The sequence below is a fragment of the Clupea harengus genome, chromosome 9, assembly GCF_900700415.2.
Source record: "Clupea harengus chromosome 9, Ch_v2.0.2, whole genome shotgun sequence".
NCBI lineage: Eukaryota > Metazoa > Chordata > Actinopteri > Clupeiformes > Clupeidae > Clupea > Clupea harengus.
Window position 1 is genome coordinate 12,086,286 of NC_045160.1, and position 20,618 is coordinate 12,106,903.

Here is a 20,618-nt window from a genome sequence, read left to right on the forward strand (position 1 = left end):
GTCTCTTGTTCTTGCAATAATGCCAGGTGACTATATAGATGTGTTTATATATATATTTAGGCTGAGTTTAGATAAGGCTACTGCAGTAGGTCTAATATTCATTTTGGGTCCTACATGACATTATTCGCCAACCGAGTATGTTGAACATTTAATTTGAACTTTGAACACATTCATATTAATCAAGTTCAGTTTGAATCATATAATATTTATTTTACATGGCACGGGCATAGCAGGCTACAGATGGTTGTAGGCTGCCACTGGATAAGTTTTAATTCCCTACATGAATGCTTGAAAACTTGGTAACCTACGTCCGCTCCAAGACACTGGAGGAATGCCCTGATTGAGGCCACATAGTACATAGTGTTCTCTGTTCAGACGTAACATAAAACTTGAAACGGCATAATGTTACACTTATCTGCGATAGCTAGCTAAATTTTTTAGTCCAAACCACATGTCAGGACGACATTATTCTTCTGCGCACATCTTCAGTAGTGCTAGCTTTTGAGTAATTAGAATGTTGTAGGATGACGTTTACCTTACGTAGTAGCTTGCTTACACAAAAACGAGTTTATTATTACAGAAAATCGGGGTGTTTATTTTCGTCACCAAGGTGATTGTGTGGGAGGTGGCGATTTTATTACGTCAGAAGCCAAGTGTAAACCAATCATCCAAAGGAGTTGGCAAAGTTACGTCACATTTAAAGCTAGAGATCCGTTATTTAGTTGCAGTGTGGGATGTAACGTTTGCTACTAGCGTAACAAGGACAAATACACCCAAACGTGTAAATATTGCCTCTATCAGTAAATTAATCTGTTTGATTAGTTGATATAACTATTTGGTTAATCGGTTGGATTGTTACATCTCCCTGGAAGAAGAGAACAGGATGACATCTCACTGTGCAGGGTAAGTAGCTAGCCGGTTGCTAACAGCAGCTAGGCAACGTTAGCTAATGTTACAGTGGGAATTGTGGATAAATGTTCTTGTTTCAAACTCAGCCATGCACCTATCTTAAGTTTCCGGTAGTTTGATAGCTGGCGAAACTAAACAAATAATTTCTAAACGAAACCAGTCGGTTTTCGCTCACGATATTGTTCTAACTTGTAGTGAACTAGCTTGTGCTGTTTCTCACATGCATACCACTGTTGCCTGTCATCAGTCATGAATTTCTATTAGATGGCAAGTTATCTAACTCAATACTACTCCCACCCTCACCGCTTTAGTTACCGTTTCCTAGGCGGCTAACTCACACCATTAAACACCACTGTGGGAAAGTAACATTAGGTAAGGCTACTATCTAATGAAAACGCGATTAGCACTGTTAACTACATCTAATTCTATTCGCGGTCCTAGACTACCAGATAAATAACGGGTTCGCAGCGCGTCAGCCAACAAAACAAAACAGCGAGCTAGCTAACGTTGAGTAAAGTGAAATTAGCTAGTAGAACTAATATGCTTCGCAACTTAAATACGTTTGTGCTATACAGCTGGTGTGAAATATATGTCGTTATATAAATTGGTATTATGTTGTGGTAAGTAAGAGACTCATTTCGACGTGGTTATCGCAGCTAATTTAGCCATCTTGCAAAGTTAACTCGTAAGTTAAATGTCCTTGGTAATGGTGAAGTTAACTTTAGCTTACCTAGCTAACTAAGTAGACAGTAACTTAGGCAGCTAAATTATATCTGTACTCCTGATTGGACATCAGCTAATGCTGTGGTTGGCATTAGTTCGCAGTTTTTGTTCAGTTATTACCATACTAAATAACTGTAACGTTGACTCATTATGTTAATTTCTAACAGTCCATTTTAACGGTGAGATGCAGCTTGTTACTACGTAGGAACAGCATGGAGTACAGTTTATCCTACGTTGATGCCTGTTATTAAGGCTGCTCTATCGAAAAATGGACATAAATGACACCGCCAGGGCTGCACACCACTCTGCCCATAAAAAGCCTCAATGCAAGCTAGTCCTTTAAGAGCGGTTTGGAATGCCACCGAGTATAGTGTTACCCACAGAGGTCATAGGCAATTGCTATATTTACCAGCCTTGTAACATGATCTTTGGTATTCTGGATGGCTGTGCTCATACAATCCTTCCCTGGTCCACTCACTCTAGGGCCACAGCCTCCTATACAGCACGCTTGTCCACAGAACACTGGTGAGCCAGTTGTACCGTTTTTACCTGCTTGTTGTTGTTCGGACAATTCCATCTGTCTGCACTGTATACAGTTTCATAGGTACCAAGCCTTACCAAATAAGGGATAACATCTAGCATCTAGCTGCTTTTGTTGTCAGTCAAGTGAAAAGAAGTTGACTAAATGAAATGTTCATTAACAGTGGCATGAAGGATTGTTAATTATGTGAGAAATTTTCCACAATGACTGACCCACATTGATTTGTTGCCATGTTTATACTGTACCTAATGTGATACTGTTACATTTGTTTGGTCTTTGATATGCAGTGATTCATTATGTAAACTGATTTGGAAGAAACACTCATTAGAGTGACGGGTGGATGTACATAATCTGAACTTACTTTTGTCCCTGGTGTTTTTAAAAGATGTATTGTTTATTTGATCTGTTTTGCGAAGTTTTGCAAGTTATGCTTGAGTAGTCTGAAAGTAAATTGGTTTTTCTCTGTCACTGAAACCTATTGTATAACATCATAATTACCATAATAATTAGTTTCCGTGAAAACCCAAACACATAGGCCTACTTTTCATCTTGTTTTTGTTTTTATCAAGGAGTACAACTTTAAGTTGATATAATGCTTTGTAACAAATAATCTTAGCCTATATCATCATTATTATTTATTATTATAAGTTTCCTGCTGAAAACCTTAAAAAAATGTGGTCAGAGTATTCATTCATGTAGCTTGCAAGCATCACTACAATTTTCAGGCAAGTTGTTTCATTTCCAAGACCCCTGAATCTGGAAACCGTTTCAGCGTCAGTCAGTCTGGATGTTGATCAACATGCTGAATTTGTGTCTCATTCTTTGCAGGTTTGAGCTTTAGTTGAATGTAAGTGCGCTATGATGTGCTGTCCTCTCTCCTCTGCTCTCTGCTGGGACTGAGAAGTTGCCTTCACTGACAGCAGGTACGCAAGCATTCTATAAGCTGCACACCTACATAACAGTACTATCACTTTTGGACTTGAAACAGCATCTGTTGAGGGCTAGCTTTGTCATACTTCTGTCATTTCTATTTTAGACCTCTTAAGTATTGCAAGTGAAATCGTTTGATTGGCTCCTTCATATTACACATTGCTGTTGGATGGTACATGTGGAACTTGTGCAGTTTAGGTTACTGTGGCAGTTGCTCTTGGTTTACTCTGATATGATATGACTTACATGAAGTCCTAGGTTTGGAAGACAGAGGTCAAATGCTTGTGAATTATCTCTGCCCTACAACACCTACAGATTTTCAACTGAATTGCCATCTTAGGAACTGTGTATGATAGACATAGACAGGGTGACAAGTTCCATTTACTAACACTGCTGCGAAACTAGATTCAAAACAGTTATGTAATTCTTTAAAATGAACCAGTGTTCTGCCTCACACTGTGCCTGTTGCAGTAGGTTAGAGCCAAATGTGCTCTTGGTATTAGATGATATTAGATGTGGGGACTTGGTGTGGTTATTAAAGCAAGTTTTTTGAGGAAGGTTACTGACAAACTGGTGAGGGTGGGGGGCACAGGCGTCAGCCCAACCCTCACAGGCCCAGTGCTCTTATCTGCTCACATTTCAGGGTAAATATAGCTGTGCCTAAGACCCCCAGTGTCAAAAGAAGACATATTCAGAATTGTGCCCAGTAGACAAAACAGGCGGAATGTTCTTGCACGAGTGTCATCACCGCTCACATGAAACATTATTTTTACTTGGACAGCCTGACTCTATTCTTTTTTCACAGTACTTGTAGATGACTCAAACGAAGGTGTTAGAACAGGTGGTGGCCAAAAGTGCCAAAGTGCTGACGTTTATTTATGGACTCGGCAGTGATAGCCGCCACTGTATCGTGCGGTTAAGGTTTTCCACGTGGTGGCAAGAGCAGGAGCTCGCTGGCGTGTGTCTGTCACAGACAGCAGGCCTTCTGTCTGGTGCTGGTTAGAGAACGCGGACAGAGATGCGGCCACAAGCCTAAGTCAGCTCCGTCTGACCACAAGATGCCACAGTACCCACCACAGGGCTTTACGTCTCCATGGGCTCCACAGAAACCGCACGCTGAGCAAACAGTCTGCGGGGCTCTGTCACCAGTGTTATGGCGCACCACTGTATAGTGCACCATCCTCACATTACCCTCATCCCAGCCCCACTTAAGTGTCTGGCAGCCGTGAGCAGGCCCCACAGCCAAGCCAACATGTCTGTGCTGACTGCTGTCTCTGTTTGTCTCAACAGTAGAACATCTAATGTGATAGAATTCCCCAGTGTTCTGTGGTCTCTGAGGAGTTGGCATAAAGAAATTAGATCACCTTTGACAAACCTGACGCCGGGTACGTGCCAAGACTTTGAATGACTTGGAGCTGTTTGCTTTCTGACCATTTCCCCCTAAAAGACACTGTCTTTTAAAGGAGATAGAACATTGATTTATCCTCACTTGACCGTAGGTTTCAGTGGGCCAGCATGCAAACCAGTGTGTACCTCAGTGCCCTTGTTCAAAAGGGAAGTCACTAGTGTTCCCTCCTGCTTAGCAGCAATCTTGTGCAATACACTATAAATACATGTGGTCCATTTCTGGGATATATTGACTGCCAGCTTTGCTTGTGTATGTGTTTTTGATCATATCAAATGTGAAGAAGGACACAGCAGTTGGTCTGTACACCACCATATGTCTCTCCTCCAGGTTTCCATGTTTGTAATGGCTTGATTATAGGGCTTTCAAGCATGCAGGGCTTTACCTGTGAGGTAGGCCTCACAGTATCAGTATGTCATAAAACTAGTGTTCACTAAGTAATGTGGATTTGGGACTTTGTTTAAAAATGGCATTGATAGTGTAGCTTAAAGCCGTTGGTGTGTGTGTGTGCACGCAGAGACTTTACAGGGCTCCTCCAGGCCTGAGACTTGCCTGCCGTCAGGCCAGAGCGGCAGTGGCGCAATGGAGCCGTGTGCTTTGGACTGCCTCCAGCACGCTGCCTACTCCAGATCTATGTGTTGAATTATTGATGTCTCTATGGTCTGAAATGAGCAGCAGGAGAGGGAGAGAGAGAGAGAGGGAGAGAGAGAGAGAGCGGGAGGGAGAGAGAGCGGGAGAGAGAGAGAGAGAGAGAGCGGGAGGGAGAGAGAAAGAGTGGGAGGGAGAGAGAGAGAGCGGGAGAGAGAGAGATTAAAGAAATAGGAGCCTTCTAGCTGAACCCAACACGGATCAACAACACCAGATACTTTTATTTATTCAGATGCTGCACTGCCTTGTGAGCAAGACCCTGTCTCTCTGCAAGAACAAGCTGTGCCACCTTAACATCCAGTTCCTCTGTGGGGACTCTCGCTGACCAGATAAATAGCAGGAGCTGTACAGATATGTCAGTGCTGCTGTTTCCACACTTGTGTTGCAGTGCTATAGCAGCCATTAGCAGGCAATAAGGGTAAAACAGTAAGACTGGTCAGTTGTTCTATAGATATTGATAGTTAGATATTAGGCATTTTATTCATATTTTGTTTCCTGAAACATGAATCTTCCCTCAAATTTTACTTGTTATAACTATAGTGTAGTAATTTGAAAAATAATTGCTAAACTAAGCCTAAAAACATTTAATGTGGACTTTTAATGGAATATCTATGCATTTATTGCCGTTTTTAACATGTGCAAATTCTGATAAAGCTATAATCTGTTGCAAAGGCTCATATAATAACAGCATATGTTTCATGTTGATTTCTCTCTTGTAGTCAATGCAGTCTGCTACTGCGAGGCCAGTGGCTGAGTACCCAGCATGTCTCGCGTGTCCTCTACGGCTAAGCGCTATGCTGATACCTACACCAGCCAATATAGCACATATGGCTCCACCCTGATGCCTAGCTTGAGCTCGTACAGCGAGCGGGACAAGCTGCCCTACAAGAGCTCCTCGTCCGGCTACAGCTCGTCCAGCTTCTTGAGGTCGAGCGCCAGCCGCACGCGCAACTACAGCACGTCATCCGAGCCTGACCGGGGCCGGGCGATCCCGCGCACCGACCTGTTGGGGAGCCGTCGCAGCGAGAGCCTCAGCCGCACACCCGTCAAGACCTATGGCAGCTCGGGCCTGAGTGGCGGCGCCGGCTACCCCAGCTACAGCTACTCGCCCTCAATACAGGCCAGCTACCTCTCCACCTCGCCGCCTGTCACCAGCGCCTCCTCCTCGGGCATCTCGCTCAGCCGCCGCAAGTCTGTTAGCCAGAGCGACCTGTCGCGCGACCTCTCCTTGCTCGGTCTGAGCGAGTCCTCATCAAGCAGCAGCAGCAGCAGCCTGAGGCAGACCTACCGCAGCCGGGGCATCGATGCGGCCGACGCCTACGGTACCAGCAGTGGCAGCGCCCGCTCCAGCTACGGGCTGCCACGCAGCTCCACGCAGGAGGCCATCAGTAGCAGCAGTAGCAGCCTGAAGGGCAGCAGCAGCGGCCGCTTCACCGCCTCCTGGGAGAGGAGCAGCAGTGGCCGCTCCAGCTCTCCATCCCGTGACTCCACGGTAAGACACGAGAGGGCTCTTATTTCTTCTGCTGTGTGATTAGCTGTCCCATTTTTCTAATCTTACTCTGCCTTTGCTCACTTTCAAAATGTAGCTTTTACTATGAGGAACAGAGAGCTGCAGGTCTCTTTCAAACCATTGGGGGGCACTGCAGACCATTGGCTATAGGTCATGTCTCAGTGGTGTGTTTCCCTTCAGCAAGTGTCTTGGTATCAGCTGACCTTCTTTAATAGCGATAAGAGGAAAAAATGGCAAACTGGTGATCACTGACACGGCACCTGCTGTTTCAGCTTTAACAGGAGCACGAGTGTCAACAGCAAAGGAGTGGTGGCTGTTATCAAAACTTCTACAGGGTGGGCAGATTAATAATTACTTTATTTATGGCTTTTATTCAGAGGGCCCATGAACCACAGTGCAACTGTAAAGTATGACGTTAATACAAGGAATATGTTTATATTGGACATTTTAGTCTGTCCAAGGTGTGAGCTTAATAAAATAGGGAAATCTCCAAGCACAAAAAACAACAGTATGAAGAATCAAAAACAATTCAGTTATAAATAAGTTTATTGACAAGTAGTATCCATGTCATATGAAAAAAAAATATTCTGGGGTTTTAACTGGCCCTTGAGATGTGTAAGATGGTCCAAGATGATGGCGTGAGGTGAATATGACGCAGCAGACTTAAGTCAGTCTGTTGGTACTTATAAAGTTGTGGTCTTAGTTAAATGAAATGATTGAACTAAGAGTTGTTTGATGTTATTACTTCCTGACACATCCTGTTAACAGAGGGAATGCACTCATGGTATAACACAGTGCCACTGCTGAGTCTTTACTGATAGATTAACAGGCGCTGTCAGAAAGGCGAGTGACATTTTGTGACATTTGTTTAATTTAAAAGCTGTCTAGTCATCCCCTCAACCATGAAGCTGGAAGGAACATTGATTGACAGGAGATATTTGTTTATCCTCCATGCCGGGCATGTTTAATGGTAGAGAACACTTTTCCAGAATACCTGGTACACTCAGTATGAGTATGTAGAGTTTAGAAATCCTGTCAGGCTGTCTAAGACGTGTTATAACAGCAACAATGATGTTTGGGCTTCTCACAGCCAATCAAGTAGCTCCAATATTAAATGGGCTGAGCCGACTGACATTGAACAGAACGTAACTTGATCAAGCACCAGATTTGTGCACTGAATTGAAAGGTGAGTAGAGTAGAACAGTGGAGTGTTGTGCTGCACGGTTGTTATTCTGGGTACGCTGGATAATTTCACCATCATTACGAGCCACTGGTCACCTTATTTGGGTGTTCCAAAACATAGCAAATAGCCCAAAACGGCTCAAGTGGGTCTTTGCCCAGACTGATGATCAGTGACTGTTGGCTGTTTCTCTGGCTGGGTCAGCATAACCGCATTAACACAGTTCTCAGCCATATTAGTTCTCTCAGCCGTCATGTCTGGCTGAAATGGTGTCATTTCATTGCTTATTGAATTAGCCCTCTCGGTACTGGTGCTGTTCAAATGGAGTTTATATCCAAAGCAACGTTTTTTTTTTTTGTTTTTTTTTTTGTTCTACTCATGTTCAGGATTATTGCCTCTCAGGATGTTTCTGTTTTCATATGTGGCAAAGTGACTCCATATTAAACTTAATATGATACTATCACAACATTTACACATGAATGTGTGAAAATGTCATTTGTGTCGAGAGATGTGCAGTTCATTTCCTCCGAGCCCGAGCAGGGCCTGCGTAAAAACAAGCTCCAGAGTGCGCAGCAGCCCTGCTACTGTTGGCATGGAGACCAACGCACTCTTTGATGTTGGCACTTAAATTGTAACATGATGACAGAACATTCTATCCTGCCCAGACGTTTTATGCTTTTGGCTGTAGGACACCGGCTGAATGGCAGCCCTTGTATCTGCCTCAGGAATGTCCTGTGTGGAACAGCATGTAGTGTCCTTCTGGCTGCTCAGATGCACAGTTGTTTAGGTTTTGTGCAAATTCAGGTATTTTATCATTTAGAATTTCCAAAAATATGATGGCGATCAAGGTGATGGCTAACCAAATCTGAGAAACTGCAGATCTCAAATGAGCAATACTTAATGTGAATCAATTTTAATACTTGGCTAGATTAGAACACTGAAGGTGATCAATAGTTTTGTGATAGCTGTACTGAGGGACACCATGCCAAAGGTTCAGGATATCTGCTTCTCTCAGGGAAATGTGCAGGCTTTGACCCTATGTGAAGTTAAACATTTGCCACATCAGAGACTTAAGGATCAATTGCTACAGAAAACATCTGCCCAACCCTCCAACCCCCGCTACCCAGCGCTCCCCGTTGTCTTGGCTTTGATTTGAGTGTATTGCTCTGTACTTTTCCACCCCCAGGCTCACCATGTTCCTACTTCGCTCCAGTTCAGGCACTCCCCCATAAACAGCCACTTTTTCCCTTTCACTGAAGCACACACACAGACACACACACCCAGACGCACATGTACTGGGTGGTGATGGAATCTGTTCCCGAGACGTTTGTTGTGTCCACAGGCCGGGGTCACAAGACCAGCAGGAACACGCTGCTCTCTCATTTACACCTCGGCTCCACGCAATCCCTCCACCCTCATGCACCCACCCCGGGGCTCAGTTGGCCTTAGAGGCTAACATGTTTTCCCACAAGAGGGTAGAGGCCTCCTTATGAAGTGCCCATGAGTGAAGCCCATTGCTCTGACTGTCCACCAACATGAGGATCACTCATCGTGGTCTGGGGATGCAGTTTTGATGTCACAGTCTTGCATAGCATCGTTCTTTGCCTTCGAAACAGGCTGTTTGTATGGTCCTGGGTTTAAGTGCTAAAATGCTGTTTGAAGCCAGGTAAACAGAACTGTCAATAGGTGGAAGGATTTCAGATATGAGTTGCCGTTTGGCATCAGCCTTTGTGACCAACAACACTTGAAAACAGATTCTTGGGTAATCAGGTAGGAGCAAAATGCAAACACTGCAGCAGAAGCTGGTAAAGAAATCAACAAATCATATCCAATCAGGCCAACTGAGTTGTTTATCTAGGATGCAGTGTTATGTATACTCTGTGCTGTATGAAGCTTAACTTAGCCATTCTTTGCTGTCTTCTCAAAGGATACAAAGAAACAAAATTACCATTACATTCAGCAGCCTTGTTTGTTGTGGCATGAGGAAGACATTTCAAAAGTTTTCCTTACATTTATCCTAAGTTATTAAGAACAGACTTCATTGATGAGCATTAGCAAAAAAATCATATAAGACTTCCCATCACGGCAGTGTAGCTAGAAAGATTAGCCTAAAAGGAAAGAATGACCAGGTGAAGAATGACCAGGGGAGCCAAGCCTCAACTGGTTGAAATGTAATAACCTGTCCACACCAGGTCCACACAAGAAAATAAGAATGCCTTGTCATTGATATCAGTTATACGCAGGACAAGACATTGAATTACTTGCGCTATTGATTGAGGATTTCCCATGATGGCCAGAGCAATTCATTTGTAGATGTCCTAGTCCTGTAGGCACCTGAATGAATTATAGAAGTGGAGACCCATGTATGTCAGAGAACAATCACTTTGTGCTATATGAGTCCCTACACGTGACCCACTGACTAAAATGAGTGTTATTCTTGTAGGATAACTGCTATGTAACAGGTAGGCATATACATGTAGAACTCTCAGACAGGATTCTGTGTTGAATGCTTAATCAAAGAATCTATGGCTGAATGACCATGGAGCCAACTGCCTCTGTGTTAAGAAATATTTGGCAGCTTGACTGGTCTGTTTCCTGAAAACATATCACCTGGTTTGAACATTCTAGTTACCTCAGCTCACCTGGTGGTTATAAACAGCCGCTAATTGAATGAGGTCACAGTTGTGTTGCCGAATATAGGTGACGTGCACGGTGCACCCCTCAATCTCTAATTATGTCTCAATTACTAAAACGTGCTGAAGCTACTCTACTTTCCAAGCGTGTACAGTAGCAGTTGCCAGGAAAAGAGCTGCTTGGTTTACCTGAGGGCTATGTCCAGACTACCAGATTAGGCACAGTGGCCCAGTTTTCATTTCTCACCAGTGTACTACAATAGAGTCTAAATTTAGCCTCTCTTTCAAGGGATGTGTTTGTGCTATACCAAATATGTGCTGAAAGAAAGACATTAACAAAGCACACTAAGCATTTCATTTTCTTAAGAGGCACTTTTTTTCCTTTTTCTTAAATGGCATCATCATCTAAAGCAATGAATTAAATTGATTCTGGGATTAACCCTGTTCTGTCCAGGAATATTAGGTTGGATATGTGACTGCATGTATCGTGTTGGACACTGGAAATATAAGACAAATGCAGTGTAGGTTTATTCCTTCATGAAAAAAAGGTAGATTCATGTAACATTGACGTTGGAAAAGCGTGTAGGCAGCGCCTGACGTCTTTACTAAGCTAATGTGGGCGTGAGCTAAACGGAGTAAAAAGACATGAACAGATTTGCGTCTATGTGGATTTTAGGTCAGATTCGCGAATGCCGCTGAGGCTGTGCGCCTGCTGAACTTGACGTCCAAAGGGGGATCTATTATTTTACTGCATTTGTTTAAGCTTTTGAATCCGAATTTAGAGTAAATACATGTGGATTGCTTTACATCTCTTATGTTTTTGTAATGTTTAAGATCACATTGTGTGTTTTCTCGATCTTTGAAACGTTGTTGTCAAAGCAGCCGTAGTACATGCTCATCGATTTATTTCTTGAAATTTCGAGACAACCAAAGATAATAACAGAAGTAGTTCGTGTCATAGTACGTAAGCAGCGTTTATTTCTCACGTGGAGCGCACATCTTTGCCATCGTTCTCAGCATGCGACAGTCATACACGGTAACCATTCCTGAGGATCCGCCGGCAAACGCTTTCCCGTTCTTGAAGCAAGACATGCGGCGAAAAGGCTCTGCCGTGTCTGGTTCGGTGTTAGTGTCCACTTTTGTGGGGCTTCTCATTAATCAAGCTAAGGTAAGAAACTCACCTTAGTCTGTATGTGCACATTGTTTTGATGAGCAATACCATGCAAACGTAAGATTTCTGCACTTGACAAAATGTGATTGACTATGTGCTTAAAATATTCCGTTCGTCTATGGAAAAATACATGTTGAGCACCACGATCCGCTTTTCCATTGATGGTGACACACTCGGAATCAGAGATCAGTACACTCCCGTTAAGCCGCGTAAAGGATCAGCTCACTGTTGGGTCACTTGCGGTTATATAATCATACATTAATTTCACTCTCTGTAATTGCACTTGCGCCTCACACTCTTGCTTTATATTTTATATAACTATGTTAATACAGCTTGTATCCTTCTCTAGTCTTTAATATTATAGCAATGCAGGTGTAATGTTTACATGGGCTGTTTCAGGGCTCACAGTGGACTGTTTGTAAGTGAATGGAGCCTAAAAATGATAGGGTCATCAGCAATGATTTATTGGCTAACTAGTAACACTGCCAAAGCCTACAGTGAGTGTATCAGCACATGTAATATAACAGAGCAGTGTCATTTTGCCATTAGGTAGCCATGCAGGCCTAAATGTTTTGAGGTGTGTGGGTTATAATAGGCCTTCATTTAGTGCCCCAGAGCCCCCTTGGGCAGCTGATGCTGGCTGTGATAATGAAGAGAGAGAGATGAAAGGCTGCGGGCATTAGCCGCACGCTGTGTAAAGAGCCGCACAGCTGTCTCTCCGCGTTATATAATAAGAGCAGCCCAGCCGTGGAAATGCTGATGGAGGCTGGAGATGTGCTGCTTCCTCCACCTCCCACTGCTCAGAGAGACACGGCTGGGCTTTGTGGCAAGGCATATGGTTTGCATGCTGGAGGAGGAGAGTGCTCTGTGATCATGGTCCACGTATGATAATGCTACTGTTTCTAGGAGCCATCAGTGTTATTCTCTTAAAAACTTGAAACTTTGTGCTAATTAAAATACAACTTGTCATATGTGAGGCCATATTATGGACATCACACCCACATTCAGCCACACTGGGCCTGCTTGCTCTTACCTACATGTCTAATGCTCACACACACAGGCTCAGGCTAAAAGATATGTGTTATTCCGTGAAACATCTTGAAGGAGTATCTGGAGGCGATTGGTCCTTGTTTTCTGAGATCTGTCTGGTCTCCTGTTGCTCCATCCCACCGCCTGTGCCCTACCTACGCCAGCTGGGTGTGATGGTGGTTTGACAGCTCCCGTGTGAGTGTGAGGCTGGAGAGGCGTCAGCAGCAGCGGGGGCCACAGCCTCCGCCGCTGGGCTCCGGGTTGTTTACGAGCCGCTGACAAAGAGAGGAAGGTCAGAACTGAGTGTTCTCCGGCACCCATTTAAGTCTTGTGCCAGCTAATTATTATTCCGCATTCCACAGAGCAAGGTGGAGCCGGACACTTTGCACATCATAGCAGGATAAGGCTAACTCTGTCTTCCCTGCTTCTATGTACCTATGCCAAGAAGAGCTTCATCTCTGATGTTCACAATCCAAACAAAACCCACCTCATATTAATGTGATGTTACCAGGTAATGACAGGATGGGTCTCTCCAGTCCAGCTCTAGACTGATATGAAAACATGTCAGTTTTCCGTATTAACTTATCTGTCTAATATCTGAACATCATTCATGTGGTTTGGTTGTCCATGGTGAACACGTGGTTAGAGGACCATGCATGTTGATACGAAAGCACACCACAAAATGGGTCAAAGTGTTTAGCCCATATGAATGGTCAGCAATTGTTGCTGCGCTTAATGTTGTAGTTACCTTTGATCAAGGCTGGAGTTGCGCTCCGCATCTTACTCTCAGGGAGCCAGTTATAAAAGCAGGATTAGTCTCTCCTCACCTACTCTCACTAGGGACTCATACGCTGTGACCCACTTCCGGCTGTGAGGGAGAGAGGGAGAGCAAGAGAAAGTGAGTGTGGCTAGGGGATTACAGAGCTGCCACGGTACTGCTCTAATTAAGTCTCAACAAAAAGCCCTTGGTCTAGGCATTGTCTTTCATTATTTACAGTCTCTCCTCCCCTAAATGTAAAATAAATGTTCTCTCAGAAGTGCTTAAAAGTACACGATAGCTTTGAAATTTCCTTCTCAGTTCTAGAGTCACAGAGGTATGCTTTTGCTCAGAAGCCATTAAAATATCAAGTCTTTTCAACATCAGTGTAAACTCATATTCATATAATGACTTATTTATTTATCTCCAAGCACTCTTTACAGACAACGCTCCTTTAAGCTTATTGTAGAAAGCGCTCTGATTGGGACCAATGTGGTTTGGTAATTTCACAACCATCATTATTATTTGTTTTATAATATAATTGTAAGTACCTACTATAACAGTAACAGTAACAGTATAACATTATAGGTAGATAAACATATTACCATTATGTAAATGAGGATTAATATGTCATACTAACTGATCAGAGGGGGTCAGAGCTATGCTAATGCATCTCAACTCAACTGTGTTTTATAACACAAAACACATTGGTGTAGAGTGCACAAGGGATTTGACAGGTTTTGAGACCATCAGAAACAAGCACTGCCGGCCAGCTGACATGGGGCTCTGTTGTAATTAACAATTAGTACCCGCCTACAGTTTGTTGTAGCTTGTCAGTCACACACGCACATTAGCAGACTCCACAAGCTGCCTGCTCGTGAACAGTCTCTCTCAGCTGCGCCCCTGACTCCAGATCTATGAACAGTCCTTCAAGAGATCACAGTCATAATCACATGATTGTTTTTCCCTTTATTTGCCATGACTACTTTATAATTAGTATGCTAGTATGCTTTGTACAGTGTTTTACTGTTACAATATTGTTACAACCTTATTCCATTTTTGGTATAGTACTTGTGTCGGTGTGAGAACATGTTGATTTGGTTTAGGGGCTCTCAGAAATGGAGCTGGACGCTGACAGTGCTGGCTGAGTAGCTTTTCTTGTCACTAATGTGGCATCCGTGACGTCCGTGAGGCTGTCATCTCAGCCAATGAGCGAGTGGCGGGTGCCAAAGGAGGGCTGCTATTTTGGGCACTGATGATATTACTCAGCAGAGTGCAACAGATTCTGATGGCCATCCTGTTTTTTTAAATCACGGGAGATGACAAGCAGGCCTCCAGCAGAGGTGCAGATGACACACGCGCGCAGAGCCTCATAGCAAATGCAGCCTAACATTAACAAGGACTGCAGGTGACAAGCACTGACCATTCTGTGTTCAGCCAGCTTTCGTCCAACCATTTCACTATGGAATGCAGGGAGAAAGATGGCTTTAGGTAATCCTTAGTTAGTTAAACTGGTTTCTTTTTTCCACGGAGACGTTTCTTTTCTGCACAAAGACAGATGGTGAGTATTTTTACACAATGTGAAAATACCACAGCCATTCCCAGCTCTGTTCACATAACTCGATAAGCTGGAAAAGGGCGCACCCATCACCTCACCTTTCTGTTTCCCCTGAACACCGCCAGTCCTCAGGACCATTTGTACCTGTCCCAGGTGCTCCCTCTGGGGAGCAGTCAGCAGCCAGGTGAGGGTTACTGCGGAGTGCCAGGGTCACATCACTGTTATATTGAGTACCAGTGGCGAGCTGGATCATATTTCTCCGCCCAACTCTCCAACACGTGGCAGCACATTACCCCAGAAAAACAACACGGTGTCGGGTGTCAGGCTCGTCTGACAGAGCGCTGTACCATTCTACCAGGAACCATTTCACATTATTTTAGGGCAGGAGAGCCTGGCAATGTAATGGTCGGCTGGGTAATTCTCACTGTGAATTAAATCTGAAGTAAACATAGCCCAGGATGGTGTCATTACAGCCAGCATTGGTGCTTTTGTTGGCAGGTTTCAGCCTGTTTAGCATATGTTATGTAGTTATATATGTTTTTAGTCATGCAGAATATATAGTTAAATCATTGTTTCGGTCTGTACAGTCTCTCATTTGGGTAATAGAGGTGTGTAGTTCTGGTCACCACTGGTAAAGTGCTTGCTCCTACAAATCCTTGCAGCCATATTATTGTTATCAGTTGACCTCATTTCATAAATAATTTTTGCTATTTTGTTATGTATTCACCAGACTTTATGAATACACTGTGCTATAAATGACAAAGAAATTGCTGAATGGTTTTGTGACTTGATGATTTGTAGACCATCATAAATGTAATTCTGTTTGGCCAAAACTTACTGTTCTGTTTTGTCTTTTTTCATACCAGAACTCCAAGAGTGCCCAGGGCCTGGTAGGGCTCCGCAATCTGGGGAATACAGTAAGTAGAAAAATGAATTTACCTTCCATTTAGATACATAAAAATGATTTGCCAATATGTCTACTTTAGTTGCACCAGGCTTTAGTAGTAAGCTACTTGTACCTTCCAGTCTGCTACAAGTGCACAAGCCTGCACTGAATCCCATTTTCTCTGGCTGTTAGAGAAATCAGCAGCAGTGAAGTGTTGTGATATCATGTGACACATTCCGTCAGCTATTTTCATATGCAAAGATTATTTGTCATGCGATCTCCCTGCTCAGGATGTGTTTAGCTGGGGGTGGCTTTGCCAGGCAACAGGCTGAGGAGGATCCAAAAATAAATCATTACTCAGTAACCGAGTCAGGAGTGCCCAGTTTATCCAACTTCAGGCCCAAGCTCACGTTTTTGTATTGATAGAAAGGCAGAATCAGTAGCAGGTTGCTTAGGCCTTTAGCCATAGCCTGAGATCGGCCATGCTTACCTCTGTCTCCCCATCTCTCCCCAGTGCTTTATGAACTCCATCCTTCAGTGTCTTAGCAACACTCAGAACCTGCGCGACTACTGTCTGCAAAACTCCTACCGCAGAGACCTCAACAATAACAACCGCACAAACACTGCTCTCATGGAGGGTGAGGCACCACACTTCCTTAGACATCACCCTGAAAACACACAGAAGTATCCCCATGTCCCTGTGTGTGTGTGTGTGTGTGTGTGTGTGTGTGTGTGTGTGGGTGTGTGTGTGTGCGTGTGCGTGTGTGTGCGTGTTTTCACTCTCTGACTGTTGGTCTTGTCTTGTCTCCTTCCCAGAATTTGCCAAGCTCATCCAGACTCTGTGGACGTCCTCAGGTAGCGAGGCGGTCAGCCCCTCTGAGTTCAAAACTCAGATTCAGAGATACGCGCCCCGATTTGTGGGCTACAAGTAAGTTGACTGGTACTTGAAGGTCATACCATTATTGTATGTAGAGAAATGCATATCTGTCATAACCTTAAGAACCATTCAGAATTACTTGACCTATGCTTGGCTAAGTCAGGTTTTGAAGCAGCAGATTCATTCCCTGTATGAATCATTGCTGTTTGAAGTTAACCTGTACCAATTAACAAGTGGTCTGACCAAATATTCACTCTGCCAGTTGAATAAAGAACACAATCCCTCTGCCTCCCAAAATGTTAATATTGTTTGTGTCGGTCTGCTCTTAGTCAGCAGGACGCTCAGGAGTTTCTGCGCTTCTTGCTGGACGGGCTGCACAACGAGGTGAACAGGGTGACCGTGCGACCGCGGGGCAGCACAGAGGACTTTGACCATTTGCGGTGAGTGTCCCTGCCATTCTGCCTCCATCTGTGCTCATTAACCTGTCCTGTGTGTGTGTGTGTGTGTGTGTGTGTGTGTGTGTGTGTGTGTGTGTGTGTGTGTGTGTGTGTGTGTGTGTGTGTGTGTGTGTGTGTGTGTGTGTGTGTGTGCTCATTAACCTGTCCAGTGTCTGTGTGTGTGTGTGTGTGTGCTCATTAACCTGTCCAGTCATTGTCCTGAGCTCCGTCCCAGTTCATGTTTACTCTGGTACAGGTCAAAGGCTCCCCCTGAGCTTTAGAGTGGCATGTGTGCGTGTGACTATCCATGTGTGTGTGTGTGTGTGTGTGTGTGGCTTTCCATGTATTTGTGCGTGTGTGTGTGCGTGTGTCCTGACATTCTCCAGTGCTTTCCTTCTCAACAGTGATGAAGAGAAAGGGAAGAAGATGTGGAGTAAGTACCTTGACAGAGAGGACAGCAAAATCGTAGGTTAGTTGTTTTTTCTTTTCATCTACTCTCTGTGAATGATACTGCCCTTAGGGGCTCTGTGTGAGTGTGTAATGATTCTAAGGAGCTTTTTCGCCTTCTTGGCAGATGTGTTTGTGGGCCAGCTGAAGAGCTCATTGACATGCACTGATTGTGGCTACTGTTCCACGGTGTTCGACCCTTTCTGGGACCTCTCCTTACCCATCTCCAAGGTCAGTGCATCTGCTTACAGGCACACACACATACACACACACACACCCCCACCCACCACTGTGGGTTCACATGCTGTGAGTGTTGTGCCTTCAGTACTAAAATGTTGGCTGTGAAAACAATAACTAAATCCGACTCTCTCCTGTGGTTGTGTTTATATGTGGACTGTATGTTTGTTCGTGTGCGTGTTTGTGCACTCGTTTGTTGCTTGTATATGTGTGCGCTTTATGTGTGTCTATATGTGCCTGTGTTTCTGTCCAGAAGGGCTATGGAGAGGTGAGTCTGATGGACTGCATGAGGCTCTTCACGAAAGAAGACGTGTTGGACGGGGATGAGAAGCCTGTAAGTTTTTGTTCTAGTCCCGTCGTCATCACTGTAAATGCTGTAATATGGAACTCCATGTGTGCTCAATAAGTAAGAGGGAAAGTTGCTTTCCTACTGTAGTTGTGTAAACAAGGCTATTTATAAAACAAAAATAGTCGCCTGAGACAATAGATTTTGATTTTATTTGCCCTCCACCCACATAGGATGCCAACAGCAGCGTTGTGTGTTGCCTAGCAACATGTTAACTTTAGCTCTGTAAATTGAAGTGTTGCAAACAGTACAATATCTCAGTGCTGCTACTCTGTTATCACTCATGGAGTGTGCCTTGTTCATTTCAATTACTCACTCACTGGAGCTGTTTTGTTATAATCTTTTGAACTCTACTAGACTAACTTATGTCTTTCTCTTCCTCGTATTGTTATACTTCTAGACCTGCTACAGGTGTAAGGCAAGGCGAAGATGCACAAAGAAGTTCACTGTACAGAAGTTTCCAAAAATCTTAGTGTTACGTATCCTTTCTGAATATGGATAGATAACTTGTATTGTGCTTAAAAATAGATGCTGAACACTCTTCATCATTGCCTACATTGTGAGAAGGTAACCTGGTCGGTAAATTGTGCGGTGAGATTTTCTCCACGTTTGGTTTGGGGTGTTCTGTAGTGGATATGCATTTGCCTTGACCGTTCCCCTCCTCCAGATCTGAAGCGTTTTTCTGAAGCCAGGGTCAGAACCAGCAAACTATCCACTTTTGTAAACTTCCCACTCAAGGACCTGGACCTTAGAGAGTTTGCCTCTGGAAGCAGTGGTGAGTCCTATCTCCAATGAAAGGACCTAAAAAACATGTCTTTATTATTATCATCCTTATTTTTAACCCATGTCTCTCTTTGTCTCTCCTGTCCTCTTCTCCTCAGTTGATGCAGTTTACAACCTGTATGCAGTGTCGAATCATTCAGGCACCACCATGGGAGGCCACTACACAGCCTACTGTCGGAACCCCTCGTCAGGAGAGTGGTACACGTTCAATGACTCCAGGTACCGACCTCTACCTCTCTGTCCGAGATGGAAAATTCTTAAGCACTCCTTCTCTTTGAATTTGTAGCACTTTCCTGATTAAACCCATGCCCCTAACTATAATTCAAGCGTTACCTGAATTGTTTGCAAAAACCTTTCATTGCCTTTCACCTTCAGACGCAGCCTACCAAGTTAGAATGTGCACAGTATATTCTTTAATTATTTGCAATTCCAAAAATAAACATGCTCTTAAGCTGAAGAGAAGACATAGGTTAGTGTGGCCGTGTGCTGTGTGCATTTTGCAACATTTGTGTGCTTGCATGCGGCCACAATTCAGATCTCTTCTGTCTTTTGCTCTCTCACGCACTCTTCTCACGTCGCTGTGTTGTGACTCAAAGAAGGAAAAGCCACAAATGAATAATTTATGGAACTGAGGATTTGATCGTGATAACCTATGAGGCGACATGTTTCAACCTGCCGGATGCATCGGAGTGGATTCAAACGGATTCCTAAAAGCATTGGTTTCCCAGATCCCATGGCTACTTATGCCATGCCATGTCATTATGGTTCTTTAAAGTTTGGTGCCTTGCTCTCTCGCTCTCGTTCTCTCTTCTTCTCTGCTCTCACCTCTCTCCCACTCACCACCTCCCCAAAGCCTCAACCATTCTCTCAGCCATCTGTGCCGCCTACTGCCGCTCCACAGTGCCCATAGTCCAGGGAGATCTCATGTAGATAGCAGTCCAACATAATACACATATTTCAGCATTGCTGTGATTCGGCCAGCCTATCAATTTTTCTCTTCTACCAAGAACGGTCTTAAAGATGATTAAAGGTTGTTGCTTGGAGTTATTAGTTTCTAAGTTTGTCTGTTATTAGTATAATGACAATGGGCAGGCAGTGTGTTACTGTTGACATTATCTGAGATGTACTTTCTTACACCAGCTATTTCCCTCTCTCTATCACTTCCTCTCGCTCCCTCTGTGTTCCTTTCCCTCTCTCTATCTGTTCTCTTACAGAGTAACGCCAATGTCCTCCAGCCAAGTACGCAGCAGTGATGGCTACGTGCTGTTCTACGAGCTGGCCTCGTCCTCTCGCAACTAAAGGGGCTCACAGGAGGGGCTGAGACAACAGCAGCAGTGGGAGCACAGGACCCTGGCCCCTTGGGGCACATCACATCACACACACACACACACACACACACACACACACACACACACACACACATTCACGCAGAATCACACAAACAGCAAAAACAGGATCACGTAAAACACAGGATCACGTGTAGAAACACACATGCGCTCACTCGCATACACACATTTAAGAGGCCATGTCCACCCCTGCAGAGAATGTTGGAGCTCCCTCTGCTGGCTACCTGGAGGAAGAAAAAGAACCTGCATCTACTCCCTTCTCTCG

The 20,618-nt window shown here is 44.1% G+C and overlaps 1 protein-coding gene across 7 annotated transcripts; it reads left to right on the forward strand.

Moving 5' to 3' along the window:
* Nucleotides 1-668: 668 nt before the first annotated feature.
* On the forward strand, nt 669-20,437 carry usp2a (ubiquitin specific peptidase 2a). Of its 7 annotated transcripts, none has more exons than XM_012836196.3 (14): nt 669-903; nt 3,002-3,096; nt 5,876-6,648; nt 15,861-15,911; nt 16,395-16,518; nt 16,697-16,808; nt 17,087-17,197; nt 17,599-17,663; nt 17,769-17,872; nt 18,132-18,212; nt 18,625-18,703; nt 18,892-18,999; nt 19,106-19,226; nt 20,222-20,437. In XM_012836196.3, the coding sequence occupies exons 3-14, from the start codon at nt 5,920-5,922 to the stop codon at nt 20,304-20,306; spliced, it is 1,770 nt and encodes a 589-aa protein (XP_012691650.1). In that variant the 5' UTR covers nt 669-903; nt 3,002-3,096; nt 5,876-5,919; the 3' UTR covers nt 20,307-20,437. The 7 variants fall into 7 exon arrangements, with proteins under 7 accessions (XP_012691650.1, XP_012691652.1, XP_012691651.1 ...); XM_012836198.3 differs by lacking the exon at nt 669-903 and adding an exon at nt 1,133-1,281; XM_012836197.3 differs by lacking the exon at nt 669-903 and adding an exon at nt 2,053-2,157.
* The last annotated feature ends 181 nt before the right edge of the window (nt 20,438-20,618 follow it).

What these genes read in the sequence shown, in the direction of transcription:
- usp2a (XM_012836196.3), top strand. Translation starts at nt 5,920, where the DNA reads ATGTCTCGCGTGTCCTCTACGGCTAAGCGCTATGCTGATACCTACACC. An exon ending in AGAGGACAGCAAAATCGTAG is followed by an intron (nt 17,664 to 17,768) that starts GTTAGTTGTTTT and finishes CCTTCTTGGCAG; the next exon opens with ATGTGTTTGTGGGCCAGCTG. An exon ending in TGGACGGGGATGAGAAGCCT is followed by an intron (nt 18,213 to 18,624) that starts GTAAGTTTTTGT and finishes TTATACTTCTAG; the next exon opens with ACCTGCTACAGGTGTAAGGC.